The sequence below is a fragment of the Heptranchias perlo genome, unplaced genomic scaffold, assembly GCF_035084215.1.
Source record: "Heptranchias perlo isolate sHepPer1 unplaced genomic scaffold, sHepPer1.hap1 HAP1_SCAFFOLD_1450, whole genome shotgun sequence".
NCBI classification, from domain to species: domain Eukaryota; kingdom Metazoa; phylum Chordata; class Chondrichthyes; order Hexanchiformes; family Hexanchidae; genus Heptranchias; species Heptranchias perlo.
In genome coordinates this window covers 4,451-24,401 of record NW_027138701.1, presented here as the reverse complement: position 1 = coordinate 24,401, position 19,951 = coordinate 4,451, and the positions used below count along the sequence as shown (strand labels likewise).

Sequence of the window (19,951 nt, the reverse complement as noted above, 5' to 3'; positions counted from 1 at the left end):
CTAATGGTAAGGGAACACCAAGCTAACAGTGACCAGAATGTGAGTGAATTCGATATTAGGTTTGAGAGGGAGAGGGTGAGTCACAAACCACGGTTTTAAATTTAGGTAAGGCTGACTGTGGAGGGATGAGGCAGGAATTGACCACCATCTCAGGTCGCCCCAAATACTTTACAGCCAATGAAGTACTTTTGAAGTGTAGTCACTGTTGGAATGTAGGAAATGCGGCAGCCAATTTGTGCACAGCAAGATCCCACAAACAGCAATGTGATAATGAGCAGATAATCTGTTTCAGTGATGCTGGTTTAGGGGTAAATATTGGACAGAACAGTAGGGAGAACTTCCCTGCTCTTCTTCGAATAGTGGTCGTGGGATATTTTACATCCACCTGAGAGGGCAGATAGGGCCTCGGTTTAACGTCTCATCCGAAAGACGGCACCTCCGACAGTGCAACACTCCCTCTGTACTGTACCGGAGGGTCAGCCTAGATTTTGTGCTCAAGTTTCTGGAGTGGGACTTGAACCCACGACCTCCTGACTCAGAGAGGAGGGTGATACCCCTGAGCCACAGCCAACACCTGACCATAAGCGGATGGATCTCCAAGCCCTCAATTACATTCCCAATAAGCGTCGTCAAATATCACCTTACCCCACAACAAGAGATTGGTATATTATTATAGGGATAGTTCTTCTTAGAGCAAAGAAAGTTAAGAGGAGATGCAATAGAGGTGTTTAAAGTTATGAGGGGTTTTGATAGAGTAGATGGGGAGAAATGGTTTCCAGTGGCAGGAGGGTCGGTAACCAGAGGACACAGATTTAAGATAATTGGCAAAAGAACCAGAGGGGAGATGAGGAAATTTTTTTAGGCAGCGAGCTGTTTTGATCTGTGGAGTTATTAGGCAATGGGACTAATGGATAGCTCTATCAAAGAGCCAGCACAAGCATGATGGTCCCAACGGCCTCCTTCTGTGCTGTATGATTCTGTAAGAGGTGGAGAAAAGGTTCAGTAAGAATTACACAAGACACATTCATTTTCTGAAATGATATTATGCAAAAACATAATGCTGATTACAAAATACACTGGGACTACACAGTACGTGGAACAAAACTCCTCACTGTAGTCTCAGAAAATCTAACCAACCCTCCGGAAGACTTCAGACGCTCCACGTTTCTGGATCTACGAGTGATTGACCTTTCTGCGATTAGTGTGACTGTCTATACAAGTGATTAGCTTTGTATTGGGGCCAAAAGCCTTGTCTGGACCGTGAACTCTGTGCTTTATTTCCTGTATCACGTTCACTCACCCTGTTCCTACAGGAATGCTGACTGAACTTTTCACATCGTTTTACTACTCGAGAGCCGGGTAAAGTGAGAGAACTTCCCAGGAGATCGGCCATCTGTCTATTACAGAAGCATCAAGCGATACCAGGCCCAGAGGTCACAGTTCAGACCAGTTCAAGAGCTGGCAGAGACTCCAATTTCCTGGAGAATCCGCAGAGATTTTATACATTCATTTAAATCCCCAGGGTCCGTGTCGGGGAATCAGTGACCCCCAGGGTCCATGTCGGGGGAATCAGTGACCCCCAGGGTCCATGTCGGGGGAATCAGTGACCCCCAGGGTCCATGTCGGGGAATCAGTGACCCCGGGGTCCATGTCGGGGGAATCAGTGACCCCCAGGGTCCATGTCGGGGAATCAGTGACCCCCAGGGTCCGTGTCAGGGGAATCAGTGACCCCCGGGGTCCATGTCGGGGGAATCAGTGACCCCCAGGGTCCATGTCGGGGAATCAGTGACCCCCAGGGTCCATGTCGGGGGAATCAGTGACCCCCAGGGTCCGCGTCGGGGGAATCAGTGACCCCCAGGGTCCGTGTCAGGGGAATCAGTGACCCCCAGGGTCCGTGTCAGGGGAATCAGTGACCCCCAGGGTCCATGTCGGGGAATCAGTGACCCCGGAGTCCATGTCGGGGAATCAGTGACCCCCAGGGTCCATGTCGGGGAATCAGTGACCCCCAGGGTCCATGTCGGGGAATCAGTGACCCCGGAGTCCATGTCGGGGAAATCAGTGACCCCCAGGGTCCATGTCGGGGGAATCAGTGACCCCCAGGGTCCATGTCGGGGAATCAGTGACCCCCAGGGTCCATGTCGGGGAATCAGTGACCCCCAGGGTCCATGTCGGGGAAATCAGTGACCCCCAGGGTCCATGTCGGGGGAATCAGTGACCCCGGAGTCCATGTCGGGGAATCAGTGACCCCGGGGTCCATGTCGGGGGAATCAGTGACCCCGGGGTCCACGATGGGGGTCGAGTGACCCCAGGGTCTACATCGGGGGATGAGTGACCCCCCCCCCAGGATCTACGTCAGGGAATCAGTGACCCCAGGGTCTGTGTTGGGGGAGGGGTGACACCCAGGGTCAACGTCAGGGGACGAGCGACCCCCAGGGTCAATGTCGGGGGCCGAGCGACCCTCAGGGTCAACGTCGGGGGACGAGTGACCCCCCAGTCCATATCGGGGGACGAGCGACCCCCAGGGTCAACGTCAGGGGTGGAGTGTCCCCCAGGGTCCACGTCGGGGGACGAGCGACCCCCAGGGTCAACGTCAGGGGTGGAGTGTCCCCCAGGGTCCACCCTTTTGTTTGTTGTATTTAACTGAGAGTGAGGCTGTAAGTCGGATTTTGAAACAAGGTGCTCTGCTTCACTCCTCCCCACGAGAACAGTGCAGATTCCCTAACACACAAACTCTCTGCTGAGCTGGGGAGGTAACAAGTAAATAAAGAGATCTGAAACAGGATAGCAAAGTATTAATCTGACAAAATCATTGCATGCAGAGGGATCTCCAGCGTTCAGTCAATGCTCTGCTCAGGGCGAGGGGGCAGTTCACGTGCTGTATTCTCTGTCTGTGAACATCTCCTTGATCCTCCACGACTCCAGTTCCCCTTGGTGAGCAGGGATTGGAGGGTGGGATTGAGTCAGGTGTAGCAGCCACATGTTCCACAGGTCCAGGTGCGATTGCGTACTGGGCCTTCCTTCCCTCTCGTTCTGTAAATTCATGGTGAACTGTCTCCCCCTGTTCCTGTTCAGTCAGAGGGAGGGGCAGTGCATGTCCTTATATTACTCCTGATGGCTGATGTGTGTTCTCTCCACTAGCCAGCCTCAATCACACACAATCAAACTCCTTCACTGCGAGCGGCCGGGTTCATTTAACTCTTTGCATCTCAGGCAGATGTTTATTTCTAGGGGCACATTTAAAGCTCCAGTCAGTACGGAGTTGCACAGCCGGGTAACTGCTGATGAACAGAAAAAGAGACACTGAAGGACAATGGGAATAGGAAGTGTCACGGAATCCTTTGGTCTTTCCTTGGTTTGGAATTTTGTCCGTTCCCACGTGATGCTGATCTGGAGACGATGTCTGGTAGAAGCAGCGAGTTTGGATCTGTTTTAAGGCAATGGCCCTTTCCACTGTGGATGAGATGCTGGTGTTTCAATAGCACATTGAACGTCAGGGTTAACACTGGTCAGAATACCTGGGTCCAAGCATTGTCTAATCTCTTCCACTCCAGCCAGTGCAAGCTGAGGACTCCATACAGATTCCAGATTCAATCACACAATCTCCGGAGTAATCAGGGAACTCGATACCAACCCCTAGAAACACAAACACACACACCAGGTGAAGCAGCTCAGGAGTCTCCACAGCGAGAATCACTTCTTTCACCTCTTGGTTGACCACAGGAAGGATTTACAGCACAGAAACAGGTCATTCAGCCCAACTGGTCCATGCTCCACACGAGCCTCCTCCCACCCTATCAACATATCCTTCTATTCCATTCTCCCTCATGTGTTTATCCAGCTTCCCCTTAAATGTATCTATTCTATTCCCCTCAACTACTCCTTGTGGGAGCGAGTTCCACATTCTCACCACTCTCTGGGGAAAGAAGTTTCTCCTGAATTCCCTACTGGATTTATTAGTGATTATCTTATATTTATGACCTCTAATTCTGGTCTCCCCCACAAGTGGAAACATCTTCTCTACATCTACCCTATCGAATCCTTTCATAATTTTATCAGGTCACTTCTCAGTCTTCTCTTTTCTAGAGAATAGAACCCCAGTCTGTTCTGTCTTTACTGATGATTGTATCCTCTCGGGTCTGGTATCATCTGTGTAAATCTTTTTTGCACTTTCTCCAGTGCCTCTATGTCATTTTTATGATATGGAGACCAGAACTGTTCACAGTGCTCCGGGTGTGGTCTAACCAAGGTTCTATACAAGTTTAACATAACTTCCTTGCTTTTGAATTGTATCCCTCTAGAAATAAACCGCAGTGCTTGGTTTGCTTTTTTTATGGCCTTATTAACCTGCATCATTACTCTTAGTGATTTGTGTATCTGTTTCCCCCGATCCCTCTGCTCCTCTGCCCCTCTACCCCATTTAGATTCTTATTGTCCAAGCAGTCTGTGGCCTCCTTATTCTTCCTACCAAAATGCATCACCTCTCACTTATCTATATTGAAATTTACTGGCCAATTACACACCCATTCTGCAAGTTTATTAACATCTTCTTGTATTTTATCTCCTCAGGATTAACTATATACCCCAATTTGGTGTCATCCCCAAATTTTGAAATTGTACTTCCGATTCCAGAGTCCAAATCGTTGATGTAAATGGTGAACAGCAGTGGTCCCAGCACCGATCCCTGTGGTACACCACTTCCCACCTTCTACCAGTCATTTGGAAGTGAGTTACATTTTAAATCAAAGTGGGTTCACACAGGTTTAAAATTCTCTTTAAATCACATACTGCAACCACCAAGGGCACATTAGGGTTTACTGGTTCATGACCCTGACACTGAAGGTGTGCATTTAAGCCTGGCGGGCCGGTTTGTGGAATGTCATTCCTCACAGTCTAATTCAAACGGAGATAATAAAAGTCCATTGATTCATCCCAGACTCATTAGCCCCACAATTCCTGGGTTGCGGAAGGTGCAAGTCGGCCATTTCCTCTTCTGGAGCGAGGAATTTCTGCTGGAGAAGGGCCTGGCGCAAGGTTAGTTCAGTCTCAGGGCTCACTGGAGAAGGGCCAGTCTTCACTGTGACAGCCACACACATCATCGAGACGACCCTCGTCTTAAACTCGGTGACTGCCATCTTCCCATCCACCCCTGGGAATCTGTGCCACTGCTTAAAAGGCGCAGTTTGCCAAAACCTGCTCATCGAGGTGGAAGAACTTTATTAAAGGCACAAGGCTCAGTGAGATTGTGGAGATTTCTGGCTGTATTTGTGGACTTCACTGAAAATTTTTCTATTTTTTTCACCTTTATACTCAGGAAGCTTTCCTCTGCATCCTGCAATACTGTACTAGGCTGAACTGAGGTTTCAAGCTGCACAGTGGGCATCCCAATGGGAATCCCACTTTTTATGATCGAGATGTTGGAGGAAGAGGAGCAGTCGGAGGCCATAAGGGAAGCTGGATTAACCAGGCAGCATCTGAGGAGAGCCAGGCCATCCTTACACCACTCATCCAGCAGGATATACAGACCCAGCTGCACTTTGACCTTTCCTAGTAGCTGTGTCGCAAGAATTATAGAAAATTTATGGCACAGAAGGAGGCCATTCGGCCCATCGTGTCCGCGCCGGCTGAGAAACGAGCCACCCGGCCTAATCCCACTTTCCAGCATTTGGTCCGTAGCCCTGCAGGTCACCGCTCTTCAGGTGCACATCCAGGTATTTTTCAAATGAGTTGAGGGTTTCTGCCTCTACCACCCCCTCAGGCAGTGAGTTCCAGACCCCCACCACCCTCTGGGTAAAAACATTTCTCCTCATTTCCGCTCTAATCCTTCTACCAATTATTGTAAATCCATGCCCCCTGGTTATTGACCCCTCCACTAAGGGAAATAGGTCCTCCCTATCCACTCTATCTAGGCCCCTCATAATTTCGTACACCTCGATCAAATCTCCCCTCAGCCTCCTCTGTTCCAAGGAAAACAACCCCAGCCTATCCAATCTGTCATCATAGCTAAAATTCTCCAGTCCTGGCAACATCCTTGTAAATCTCCTCTGCACCCTCTCTGGTGCAATTATATCATTCCTGTAATGTGGTGACCAGAACTGTACACAGTACTCAAGCTGTGGCCTAACCAGTGTTTTATACAGTTCCAGCATAACCTTCCTGCTTTTACATTCTATGCCTCGGCTAATAAAGGAAAGCATTCCATATGCCTTCTTAACCACCTTATCTACCTGTCCTGCTACCTTTAGGGATCTGTGCATCCTCTCAAGGTCCCTCACTTCCTCTACACCTCTCAGTATCCTCCCATTTATTGTGTACTCCTTTGCCTTGTTTGCTCTCCCCAACCTCACACTTCTCCAGATTGAATTCCATTTGCCACTTTTCTGCCCATCTGACCAGTCCAGAGATATCTTCCTGCAGTCTACAGCTTTCCTCCTCACTATCAACCGCACGGCCTATCTTTGTGTCATCCACAAATTTCTTAATCATGCCCCTTACGTTTAAGTCCAAATCGTTAATGTATACCTCAAAAAGCAAAGGACCCAGTACCGAGCCCTGCGGAACCCCACTGGAAACAGCCGTCCAGTCGCAAAAACTGCCCTCAAGAGGCAGTATCTCAGTCCTGAAACTTAGGAGGAGCTGAGTTCGCTGCTGGAACCAGATCTACAGCAAAGCTCGACAGCACCAAGAGCTCTCACTGAGCACAGAAAATGACCACAGCTCTCAATCTTTGTCCCACTGGCTCGTTCCAGGGAGCCACTGGGAATTTATTGCATCAGTCAATTTGCTGTGCAGTCCTCTGTCGGGCAAGTTACCAATGCCTTCTAAGGGCAGTTCAATTTATACCATTTAACAGGATTCCCACAGAGATGGTGGAGAGGGCCATCAAATTTCAGAAATGCTGGATTCTCCAGGGTTGTTGAGCTACTAATTTCCCTCTTGTGGCATTGTGTGTGCACAAGTGTAAACCGTATATTTATATCAATAACAAAGACTTCCATTCCCTAACTGTGCAGCTGATGACAGGCACGTGAATTCCCCACATGCTGGGAGCTGTCACGATGCTTTCATACTTTGTCAGTGCAGCGTCTCCGTTTGATTTCAACAGCAGGGGCTGGGGATAGGATGGCTGCTGGATGACACCGCCCCTCCGGCACCGGCCCACCGCCCCTCCGGCACCGGCCCACCGCCCCTCCGGCACCGGCCCACCGCCCCTCCGGCACCGGCCCACCGCCCCTCCGGCACCGGCCCACCGCCCCTCCGGCACCGGCCCACCGCCCCTCCGGCACTGGCTCAAGTGCCACAATGATGCACACATGGAGTTAAGGGTAAGAACTGAGGTGCCAACCTGGTGAAGCTACAACTCAGGACTACATGCATGCTAAACAGCGGAAGCAACATGCTATAGGCAGAGCTAAGCGATTCCACAACCAACGGATCAGATCAAAGCTCTGCAGTCCTGCCACATCCAGTCGTGAATGGTGGTGGACAATTAAACAACTAACGGGAGGAGGAGGCTCTGTAAACATCCCCATCCTCAAAGATGGCGGAGTCCAGCACGTGACTGCAAAAGACAAGGCTGAAGCGTTTGCAACCACCTTCAGCCAAAAGTGCCGAGTGGATGATCCATCTCGGCCTCCTCCCAATATCCCCACCATCACAGAAGCCAGTCTTCGGCCAATTCGATTCACTCCACGTGATATCAAGAAATGGCTGAGTGCACTGGATACAGCAAAGGCTATGGGCCCCGACAACATCCCAGCTGTAGTGCTGAAAACTTGTGCTCCAGAATTAGCTGCGCCTCTAGCCAAGCTGTTCAAGTACAGCTACAACACTGGCATCTACCTGACAATGTGGAAAATTGCCCAGGTATGTCCTGTCCACAAAAAGCAGGAAAAATCAAATCCGGCCAATTACCGCCCCATCAGCCTACACTCAATCATCAGCAAAGTAATGGAAGGTGTCGTCGACAGTGCTATCAAGCGGCACTTACTCACCAATAACCTGCTCACCGATGCTCAGTTTGGGTTCCGCCAGGACCACTCGGCTCCAGACCTCATTACAGCTTTGGTCCAAATATGGACAAAAGAGCTGAATTCCAGAGGTGAGGTGAGAGTGACTGCCCTTGACATCAAGGCAGCATTTGACCGAGTGTGGCACCAAGGAGCCCTAGTAAAATTGAAGTCAATGGGAATCAAGGGAAAACTCTCCAGTGGCTGGAGTCATACCTAGCACAAAGGAAGATGATTGTTGGAGGCCAATCATCTCAGCCCCAGGACATTGCTGCAGGAGTTCCTCAGGGCAGTGTCCTAGGCACAACCATCTTCAGCTGCTTCATCAATGACCTTCCCTCCATCATAAGGTCAGAAATGGGGATGTTCGCTGATGATTGCAAAGTGTTCAGTTCCATTCGCAACCCCTCAAATAATGAAGCAGTCCGAGCCCACATGCAGCAAGACCTGGACAACATCCAGGCTTGGGCTCATAAGTGGCAAGTAACATTCACGCCAGACAAGTGCCAGGCAATGACCATCTCCAACAAGAGAGAGTCTAACCACCTCCCCTTGACATTCAAAGGCATTACCATCGCCGAATCCCCCACCATCAACATCCTGGGGGTCACCATTGACCAGAAACTTAACTGGACTAGCCATATAAATACTGTGGCGACAAGAGCAGGTCAGAGGCTGGGTATTCTGCGGCGAGTGACTCACCTCCTGACTCCCCAAAGCCTTTCCACCATCTACGTGGCACAAGCCAGGAGGGTGATGGAATACTCTCCACTTGCCTGGATGAGTGCAGCTCCAACAACACTCAAGAAGCTCGACACCATCCAAGACAAAGCAGCCCACTTGATTGGCACCCCATCCACCACCCGAAACATTCACTCCCTTCACCACCAGCGCACAGTGGCTGCAGTGTGTACTATCCACAGGATGCACTGCAGCAACTCGCCAAGGCTTCTTCGACAGCAGCTCCCAAACCTGCGACCTCTACCAACTGGAAGGACAAGAGCAGCAGGTACATGGGAACAACACCACCTGCATGTTCCCCTCCAAGTCACACACCATCCCGACTTGGAAATATATCGCCGTTCCGTCATCGTCGCTGGGTCAAAATCCTGGAACTCCCTTCCTAACAGCACTGTGGGAGAACCTTCACCACACGGACTGCAGCGGTTCAAGGAGGCGGCTCACCACCACCTTCTCAAGGGCAATTAGGGATGGGCAATAAATGCTGGCCTTGCCAGCGATGCCCACATCCCATGAACGAATAAAAAAAAATTTGCAGACAACACAAAAATTGGCTATGTAGTTGATAGTGAAGAGGACAGCTGTAGACTCCAAGAAGATATCAATGGGTTGGTGGAGTGGGCGGAAAAGTGGCAAATGGAGTTCAGCCCGGAGAAGTGTGAGGTAATGCACTTAGGGAGGGCAAACAGTAAAAGTTAATACACAGTAAATGGGAATATGTTGAGAAGGGTAGAGGAAGTGAGAGACCTTGAAGGTGGCAGTACAGGTAGATAAGGTTGTGAAGAAGGCATACGGAATGCTCTCCATTATTATCCGAGGTATAGAATACAGAAGCAGGGATGTAATGATGGAACTGTATAAAACGCTGGTAAGGCCACAGCTGGAGTATTGTGCGCAGTAGTGGTCACCACATTACAGGAAGGACGTAATTGCTCTGGAGAGAGTGCAGAGAAGATTTACAAGAACGTGGCCAGGGCTTGAAAATTGCAGTTACGAGGAGAGATTGGATAGGCTGGGGTTGTTTTCCTTGGAGCAGAGGAGGCTGAGGGGTGACTTGATTGAGGTGTACAAAATTATGAGGGGCCTGGACAGAGTAGACAGGAAGTACCTGTTTCCCCTAGCGGAGAGTTCAAGAACTAGAGGACCTAGATTTAAGCTGATTGGTGGAAAGAATAGAGAGGACATGAGGAAAAACCTTTTTACCCAGAGGGTGGTGGGTGTATGGAATTCGCTGCCTGAATTGATGGTAGAGGCAGGGACCCTCAACTCTTTTAAAAAGTACCTGGACCAGCACCTAAAGTGCTGAAAGCTGCAGGGCTACGGACCGGGTGCTGGAAGGTGGGATTAGAATGGGCACCTGGTTGTTCTTTGAGCTGGTGCGGACACGATGGGCCGAATGGCCCCCTTCTGTCCTGTATCTTTTCTATGGTTCTATGGAACGTGCAAAAGACACAATATCCAGATCATATCACGAGGGGTCCTCCTGTCTCACCCTCCCCACTTTGCTCAGCAGTCGGAAGATGGCTGGACTGCTTCCGGGAGTGACCAGCACTACTGTACCCAAGAGAATATCTAAGACAGACCCAAAATTTGTAAACATGCAATCCTGTGCAGTTTTATCTGAATATCGCAGAATACACAGTTGTACAATCCCTCGACAACCAGGAACACACCCAGAAAGGCCCATTCAATTTCCCTGTTGTGTTTCTGGAGGGGGAGGGTGAACAGCCAGTAGTCGTGGTCCATATCGGTACCAACGACATAGCTTAAAAAAAAGGATGAGTTCCTGCAAGGTGAATTTAAGGAGTTCGGAGATAAATTAAAAAGCAGGACCTCAAAGGTAGTGATCTCAGGATTACTACCAGTGCCACGTGCTAGTGAGTATAGGAACAGGAGAATAGACAGGATGAATGCGTGACTGCAGGAATGGAGTACGAGGGAGGGATTTAGATTCCTGGGACATTGGGACCGGTTCTGGGGAAGGTGGGACCTGTACAAACGGGACCAATGTCCTCGCGGGGGTGTTTGCTGGTGCTGTTGGGGAAGGTTTAAACTAGAGTGGCAGGGGGATGGGAACCTGAGCGGGGAGTCAGAAGGGAGTAAAGTTTAGAGCAGCAAGAGAGGGGAAGACCCAAGGGAAATTTACAATACAAATAGTACAAAGAGTTGTTCAAGAACAAGTGAAAGGGAAAAGCGTAGAGCAGCGGAAAGAAAATATACTTTAGGCACTACAGATAAAGTGAAAACTAGAAGGCGTAAGACGATTAACCCAGCATCAAAGCTGAAGGTCAGGCTAGGGTGTGTGGCCCAACTAAGAGTTCTATATACAAATGACGGAGTATAAGGAATAAATTAAATGAACTACAGGTTCAAATTCAAATTGGAGGGTATGACATGATAGTTATTACTGAGACATGGCTGCAGAATGGTCAGGATTGGGAACTAAATATACCGGGTTATAATGTCTACAGGAGAGATAGGGAAAATGGAAGAGGGGGAGGAGTAGCCTTCGTGATTAGAGATGAAATCACTTCAATGATAAAGGAGGATATAACGAGAGGTAAGCAGCCAACAGAGACCTTATGGGTTGAATTGAGAAATAGGAAAGGATCTAAGACTATAGTGGGAGTTGTGTATAGGACCCCTGGCAGCAGCTCTGAAGTGCTGGATTGTATAAATGCAGAGATTAGACAAGCGTGTAAGAAAGGCATAGTGGTCTTAATGGGGGACTTTAACCTTCACATAGATTGGGAAAAGCAGACTAGCAACTGTCAGAAAGGCAGTGAATTTCTTGAGTGTGTCCGGGATAGTTTTCGACAGCAGTATGTCCTAGAGGCAACAAGGGGGCAAGTCATACTAGATTTAGTAATGAGTAATGAACCAGATTTAGTTAACGGCTTAACTGTGCATGAACATCTATCCAATAGCAATCATAACATGATCGAGTTCAATGTAGTGTTTGAAAGGGAAAAAAGTGAATCAGCTGCTAAGATTCTAGACTTGGGTAAGGCTAACTTCAATGGGATGAGACAGAGACTGTCCACTGTAAACTGGGCAAATCTGTTAATGCATAAAACGACTGATGATCAGTGGGAAATGTTTAAAGAAACTTTTAACGTGATACAGAATTGGTTTATACCCCTGAGGGGCAAGAACTCTACTTGCCAAAAAAAAAAGCCATGGACAACTAAAGAGGTAAGGGACAGTATAAGACATAAGGAAAGGGCATACAAAAAGGCAAAAAATGGCACAGATCCTGGCGAATGGGAAAGAAACAAAGATCAACCAAGGGTCACAAAACAGATAGTAAGAGTTACAAAAAGAGAGTATGAAAAGAAACTTGCAAGGGATATCAAAACCAATACGAAGAACTTATATAGTTATATTAGGAAAAAGAGGGTGGTCAGGAGCAGTGTTGGCCCCTTAAAAACTGAAAGTGGGGATATTGTCGTTGACAATTGGGAAATGGCGGACATATTGAACAATTACTTTGCGTCAGTATTTACAGTAGAAAAAGAGGATAGCATGCCGGAAATCTCAAGAAAACTAATATTGAATCGGGGACAGGGACTCGATAAAATTTACATAAGTAAAGCAACAGTAATGAAGAAAATAATAGCACTAAAGAGTGACAAATCCCCAGGACCAGATGGTTTCCATCCCAGGGTTTTAAAGGAAGTAGGTGAGCACATTGCAGATGCCCTAACTATAATCTTTCAAAGTTCTCTAGATTCAGGAACTGTCCCTCTGGATTGGAAAATTGCACATATCACTCCGCTTTTTAAGAAAGGAGAGAGAGGGAAACCAGGGAATTATAGACCAGTTAGCCTAACAGCTGTTGTGGGGAAAATGCTGGAGTCTACAATTAAGGATAGGGTGACTGAACACCTCGAGAATTTTCAGTTAATCAGAGAGAGCCAGCATGGATTTGTGAAAGGTAGGTCGTGCCTGACAAACCTGATTGAATTTTTTGAAGAGGTGACTAAAGTAGTGGACAGGGGAATGTCAATGAATGTTATTTATATGGACTTCCAGAAGGCATTTGATAAGGTCCCACATAAGAGACTGTTAGCTAAGCTAGAAGCCCATGGAATCGAGGGAAAAGTACAGACTTGGTTAGGAAGTTGGCTGAGCGAAAGGTGACAGAGAGTAGGGATAATGGGTAAGTACTCACATTGGCAGGATGTGACTAGTGGAGTCCCGCAGGGATCTGTCTTGGGGCCTCAATTATTCACAATATTTATTAACGACTTAGATGAAGGCATAGAAAGTCTCATATCTAAGTTTGCCGATGACACAAAGATTGGTGGCATTGTAAGCAGTGTAGATGAAAACATAAAATTACAAAGGGATATTGATAGATTAAGTGAATGGGCAAAACTGTGGCAAATGGAATTCAATGTCGACAAATGTGAGGTCATCCACTTTGGATCAAAAAAGGATAGAACAGGGTACTTTCTAAATGGTAAAAAGTTAAAAACAGTGGATGTCCAAAGGGACTTAGGGGTTCAGGTACATAGATCATTGAAGTGTCATGAACAGGTGCAGAAAATAATCAATATGGCTAATGGAATGCTGGCCTTTATATCTAGAGGACCAGAGTACAAGGGGGCAGAAGTTATGCTGCAGCTATACAAAACCCTGGTTAGACCGCACCTAGAGTATTGTGAGCAGTTCTGGGCACCGCACCTTCGGAAGGACATATTGGCCTTGGAGGGAGTGCAGCGTAGGTTTACTAGAATGATACCCAAACTTCAAGGGTTAAGTTACGAGGAGAGATTACACAAATTGGGGTTGTATTCTCTCGAGTTTTGAAGGTTAAGGGGTGATCTGATCGAAGTTTATAAGATATTAAGGGGAACAGATAGGGTGGATAGAGAGAAACTATTTCCGCTGGTTGGGGATTCTAGGAGTAGGGGGCACAGTCTAAAAATTAGAGCCAGACCTTTCAGGAGTGAGATTAGAAAACATTTCTACACACAAAGGGTGGTAGAAGTTTGGAACTCTCTTCCGCAAACGGCAATTGATACTAGCTCAATTGCTAAATTTAAATCTGAGATAGATAGCTTTTTGGCAACCAAAGGTATTAAGGGATATGGTCCAAAGGCAGGTTTATGGAGTTAGATCACAGATCAGCCATGATCTTATCAAATGGCGGAGCAGGCACGAGGGGCTGAATGGCCTACTCCTGTTCCTATGTTTCTGCACCTGTCCACTGAACATTTCATGCCAAACAATTGCACTATTTTACCTTTCGTACCTTATGGTCAGTTAGGTGTCAACAGGAAGCTGGGCTTCAATGTCCACTCGACAAATCGGACACTTCTTACTGGTGGCCAACCACTGGTCCACACAAATCTGGTGGAAGAGGTGCATGCAAGGGAGACGCCTGCAATGAAAAATAAACAGTGTTGTCGCTGGCTGGGCAGCTCGAATTATCCAAGTGATGCTGACACGATTCACAAGGCTTTAATATCCCACCGATGAACTGGGAGATTCTGTTTGTAAATATCAGCAAAGATCAGTTAACCACAGAGTTCAATCCAGGCCACAGGCTCTACATCTCAAAGGTCAAGCTTTACATGATAGCCTAACATCATCTTGTGAATTCGAGAGGTCAAAAGATTAGCAGACAGACAATGATTTGCAGCATAAGAACTTTGGAAAGAAGAACACCAGGTGAGTATTACTGCTCCCTTACTGGGGTACGGCATTCCCAACCTCCTGGGTGCGTCATATCTCATCTCCCTCCAGGAGTCTCTCCGGTTGGGAATATGTCAGGATTGACAGGAAGTGAAAGGGACAGGAATTGGCTGGCAGGGCAACGACCTGGGGTCAGAACTTTCACGTCGGGGTCACTGGCATCAGGTGAAGGTGCCAAGGTGACCAGTCTGAGACTCTAATTGAGGTAACGATACCAGGTTAGTAGACAAGCAAATTCAGGACATGGGGAAGAAATGAGACTTCAGAAATGGAGCAGTCACACAGAGACCGACGAAGAAACGGTGAAGAAACTGCAAGAATGTATTCAGAAATGACGTGCCTCGTCTCTCCCAATGGGTCTGCGGATTGATGCTCAGTCTGGTGTGACACTGTGTTCTCTCTGGGCTGCAGCAGGGTAGAATAAAGCTCGAGTCAGGGTTCCCATTATTTAAGAAAGGTGAGAGAGAGACCAGGAAATTACAGACCTGTCAGTCTAATATCTGCTGTGGGGAAGTTATTGGAATCTATAATTAAGGACAGAGTGACTGAGCACTTAGAGAAATTTCAGCTGAATAGAGAGAGCCAACATGGATTTGTAAAGGGTAGATTATGTCTAACAAACCTAATTGAATTTTTTGAAGAAGTAACTAAAGTAGTGGACAGGGGAATGTCTGTGGATGTAGCTTATATGGACTTCCAGAAGGCATTTGATAAGGTTCCACATAAGAGAACTGTTAGCTAAAATTAAAGCTCATGGAATTGAAGGCAAATTATTGACCTGATTAGGAGATTGGTTAGGCAGTAGAAGACAGAGTAGGGATAATGAATTGGAAGGAAGTGACTAATGGCGTCCCACAAGGATCTGAGATGAGGCCTCAACTATTCACTATATTTATTAATGACTCAGATAACACAATAGAGTTTGCTGATGACACAAGGATTGGTGGCATAGTGAGCAGTGTAGATGGGAGCATAAAATTACAAAGAGACATTGATAGATTAAGTAAGTGGGCAAAACTGTGGCAGATGGAGTTCAATGGAGGTAAGTGTGAGATCATCCGTTTTGAACCAAAACAGGATTGATCCGAATATTTTTTAAATGGTAAAAAACTAGGAACAGTGGAGATCCAAAGAGACTTAGGGGTCCATGTACACAGATCATTAAAATGTAGTGGTCAGGTACAAAAAATAATCAAAAAGGCTAATGGAATGTCCGCCTTGATAACTAGAGGGCTGGAATATAAAGGGTGGAAGTTTTGCGACAGCTATACAAAGCCCTGGTTAGACTACATCTGGAGTAATGTGTACAGTTCTGGGCACCACACCTTAAATAGGATATATTGGCCCTGGAAGGAGTGCAGCATAGATTTATCAGAATGTTACCAGGGCTACAAGAGTTAAGATTATGAGGAGAGATTACATAAACTAGGCTTGTATTCCCCAGAATATAGGAGGTTAAGGGGTGATATGATTGTGGTTTTTAGGATTTTGAAAGGAATTGATAGGGTAGAGAGAAACTTTCTCCGCTGGTGGGGGAGTCTAGGACAAGGGGACAGAACCTTAAAATCGGAGCCTGGCCTTTCAGGATGAAAGTTAGGAAACACTTCTTCACGCAAAGGATGGTCGAAGTGTGGAACTCTCCCACTAAAAGCAGTATTAATAATTTAGCTCAATTAATAATCTAGCTCAATTAATAATTTTAAATCTGAGATCGATAGATTTTTGCTAGCCAAGGGTATTAAGGGATATGGAGCCAAGGCGGGTAAATGGAGTTAGGATACAGATCAGCCATGATCTTATTGAATGGCGGAACAGGCTCAAGGGGCTGAATGGCCTCCTCCTGTTCCTACGTTCCCACTCCTAATAGCCATCAACTGACCACTGCTGAAAAGTGCATGCGGGGGCAGGATTTGGCTCAGCTGTGATGCCTCCCACGGTTGGACAGTTTATTGACACATGAAGAATTGCCATTCAGGTGAGGTACTGGATGGGACATCAGCATCTGTGGAACTGTACCCTAACCAGGAAGGAGTCAAAACCTTCAGGTGTGGAATGGAGAATAATGGGGTAAAAATAAATAAAACGGCTTTGGGAAAGATTCAATAGCAAGTGGCCTGACCATGTATTTATCCACAGAACCACTGGGGGAGTTTTTTGAATAAGTTCTTTAGGTCTTGCAATTTCCTCATTGTTTGGTGTCAGAGTTCCAATTTGTAGAGTTAAGGGGAAGTAACTAATAGTTTCCTGGTGTGAAACACAGTGGGTTGTGTGAATCGACGACAAGCCTCATGAGCAGGGGCTTGGGGACATCACACACCAAACTCCAAGTTGAACAGACAGTGAGCTACCACGTGTCCATTTGGATCACTGCCTACTCATCTGAGTAAGATTCTGTGCAGCATGTCTGTGAGCAGTCTGCTGGGATCGAGGATATCACACTGCCAACATTTTAGAAGGAATGAGAGAGAAAGTCTAGTGACAACAGGGAGCTCTGCTGGGATTTCTCACCGAACATCTTCTCCTTCCTCCAACGGTGACAGACAGATTGTGCATTTCTCCTCCACCTCCGACGCCTCCTTCCCCTCCTCACAGGTCTCCAGTGTCCTCTGAAATATGTTTGAAATCAGCTGAGTGAAAAATGCAGACTGACCCAAGTATCAATCCAGACAGTGCCACGTGTAGAAGAGTTTAAAGAGCACAGCTCGGTGTAGGCAATCGGGCAAGAGACTGAGGTCTCACAGGCTTGCACAGCCACTGAGTGCTCACCATCTCCTTCCCAATTCACTAACATGCTCAACCACCAGCTTCCAATCAATATTTCTCAGAAGACAGCTGCAAAAGACACTCACCTTTTCATACTTGTGCAGGAAGGTGTACCTCTCAATGGTGCTCTGTGATGCTCCATGGTTTAAATCACTAAACTGATCCTCGAGATGCAGCAGGTCCTCAAAAATGAAAGAAGAGATCAGGTCACAAAGCAACTCTGAGCTGCAGAGTCCAGTAAGGATAAGCCTGCCAGTCCGGTAGTCTAGCTGCACACGGCATATTACCACTCACCCATTTATTTAAGCTGCTTTGCTCAAGTTATTGCAACAATGAATCGAGACTCAGCTCTGAGTCAGAAGGTTGTGGGTTCAAGTCCGACTCCAGGCTGACCCTCCCAGTGCAGTACTGAGGGAGCGCTGCCCTGTAGGAGGTGCCGTCCTTCGGATAAGATGTTAAACCGAGCCCCCGTCTGCCCTCTCAGGTGGGCATAAAATAACCCATGGCACAATTCAAAGGAGAGCAGGAGAGTTCTCCCCGGTGTCCTGGCCAATATTTATACCTCAACCAACATCACCAAAGCAAAATATCTCATTACTGTTTGTGGGATCTTGCTGTACACAAATTGGCTGCCGCGTTTCCTACATTACAAGTGACTACGCTTCAAAAAGGACTTCATTTGGGATGTGCTGAGGTCGTGAAATGCAAATTCATTCTTTCTTTAATCTGACCCTGTCCTGCTCACCCCACCTGAACACGGTGCCCCACTGGGAGCAGCCACAAGGCTTCTGGCTTACATGAGATGAAGGAAGATTCCAGATAATTAAACAGTACAAGAGCTGATCAGCAGGGACCACTCTTTAAAAGTTGATCCTTTCTCCACAGTTGTTAAGGACGGAGCTGCATCCAAGTCGCATGTAATGATTCCCTCAGACTACAAATTACTGCTCCAGTTCTATGCTCCCAGACCCCACTTCATCTATTTCTGTTTCTCGTTGTTGAAGTGTGTGTGGGAGGGATGTTAGTGCTGGGACATGAGACACAAGCACCACTCAGTAGCAACAAAGACCTCCAGGTTCGCTATAGTGCAGCTTCCTCTACTCTGCCCCAACCTCAGAATGGAGACCATACACAGCAGTGTAGCAATTCCCATTCCCACTCCCCACAGCCACTGGCCTGATTAAGATTGTTCATTTAGATTCTCACCCCATCAGCACGGCCTGTCCAGAAGTGAATGGACAGTGTGGTAATCCCCTGTACTCAATGCCCTATTTTAAACACTTCCAGTTATAAACCGTCCCATCAAATCTATTCCCAGAAACAAGAGTCCAAACCCCTCTTGTAACTTAGCAACACACATCCAAAACCATCCTAATACTCAGTGTGACTGGGCACTGTGCTCCATGTGGGGACTGAGGGGTGCAGTATACTGAATACTCTCCAACATAAGGGGAACATTTTCAACCTGCCACCTGAGTACTAAACTGGAGCTGTAGATTGGCCGCCTGTTACATTGAAACCAATGAAAATGAGAACTAGGGGGCTCCACAACGGGCGGTGGGGGGGCTCCATAATGATCAGCAACACCAGTCTTATGCCCAGGCGGAGAGTTGAAAATCTAGCCCAAGGTCTCCACCTGTTTGCTCCGTATATTGTGGCACACGTACACTCTGTATTGAGAGACTACTGCTATTAAATGCATCTCCAAAACAAGGTCTTTACCTGGTAACCCCTGTGCATCGTGACATGGCTTTGCATCCCTCGCAGTCCATGATGGGGAAAGACTTGCAAATGTGGGTGCATGAAGATATCAGGCATCACCTGGCACAATGAGAGAAAGGAAGAGCCACTGTATATTCCCCATTGTTTCACAATCATACATCCAAACACACGAAACATTCAGCTAAAACCTTAATAAGACCACAGTTAGCCTACTATTGGGCTCCACTCTATAGGAAGGATATTGAAGCTTTAGGGAATGTACAGCACAGATTCACTAGGATGGTGCCTGGTATGAGGAAATATAAATACAAAGAAAGACTTGAAATACTGGGTCCTTTACTCGTTAGAACAAGGCAGACGGTGGGGCGATATGAACAGGTGCATCAGGGCGGACAGTTTCTAGTTGTTGAAAGGTTAAGAACAAGGGGTCACTGATACAACAATAAATATGAGATTTAGAAGAGGGCAGGAGAATAGGATCAAACTTACCTATAAAGTAACATTTTTGTTTAAGAAATGCCTCCAACAATGTTTAGGAGCTCTGTGCTTCCCAGACCTCTGTACTGTCAACTAAAGACACCCAACAAGATTGCAGATTACAGCTGTCAACAGCAAACTTACTATTTCCATTCACAGATCAAGCCAGAACCTGCAGTTTGTAAATTCCATCCCTCCTCTACTGAAAATCATTGAGTAGGAAACCCCCCAGGGAATCCAAGGATAGGAGGCAGTAATGGTACTTTGTATAAAACATCAGAACAACTTCTAATGAGGTAACTCGACTGAAAAGAACATTATATGTTAATATATTCAAGGGCTGCTGTTTATTTAGCTAATGGAGCATGTTACATATGTGACAAATGAACTTTGATATTTGCAATATTCAATGTTTATATGTGGGGTGCAGGAACAGAGAGACCTGGGGGTAAACATGCACAAATCGTTGAAGGTGACAGGACAGGTTGAGAAAGCAGTTAAAAAAGCACACGGGATCCTGGGCTTTATAAACAGAGGGT

At 47.0% G+C, this 19,951-nt stretch overlaps 1 protein-coding gene across 1 annotated transcript; it reads right to left on the bottom strand.

Moving 5' to 3' along the window:
• Positions 1–1,027: 1,027 nt before the first annotated feature.
• LOC137309031 (E3 ubiquitin-protein ligase ARK2C-like) lies at positions 1,028–19,029 on the bottom strand. The gene is made up of 5 exons (XM_067977373.1): positions 18,936–19,029; positions 17,300–17,395; positions 16,959–17,056; positions 14,008–14,136; positions 1,028–3,633 (listed from the first exon to the last, which is right to left on the bottom strand). The coding sequence occupies exons 1-4, from the start codon at positions 19,014–19,016 to the stop codon at positions 14,019–14,021; spliced, it is 393 nt and encodes a 130-aa protein (XP_067833474.1). The 5' UTR covers positions 19,017–19,029; the 3' UTR covers positions 1,028–3,633; positions 14,008–14,018.
• Positions 19,030–19,951: the final 922 nt, after the last annotated feature.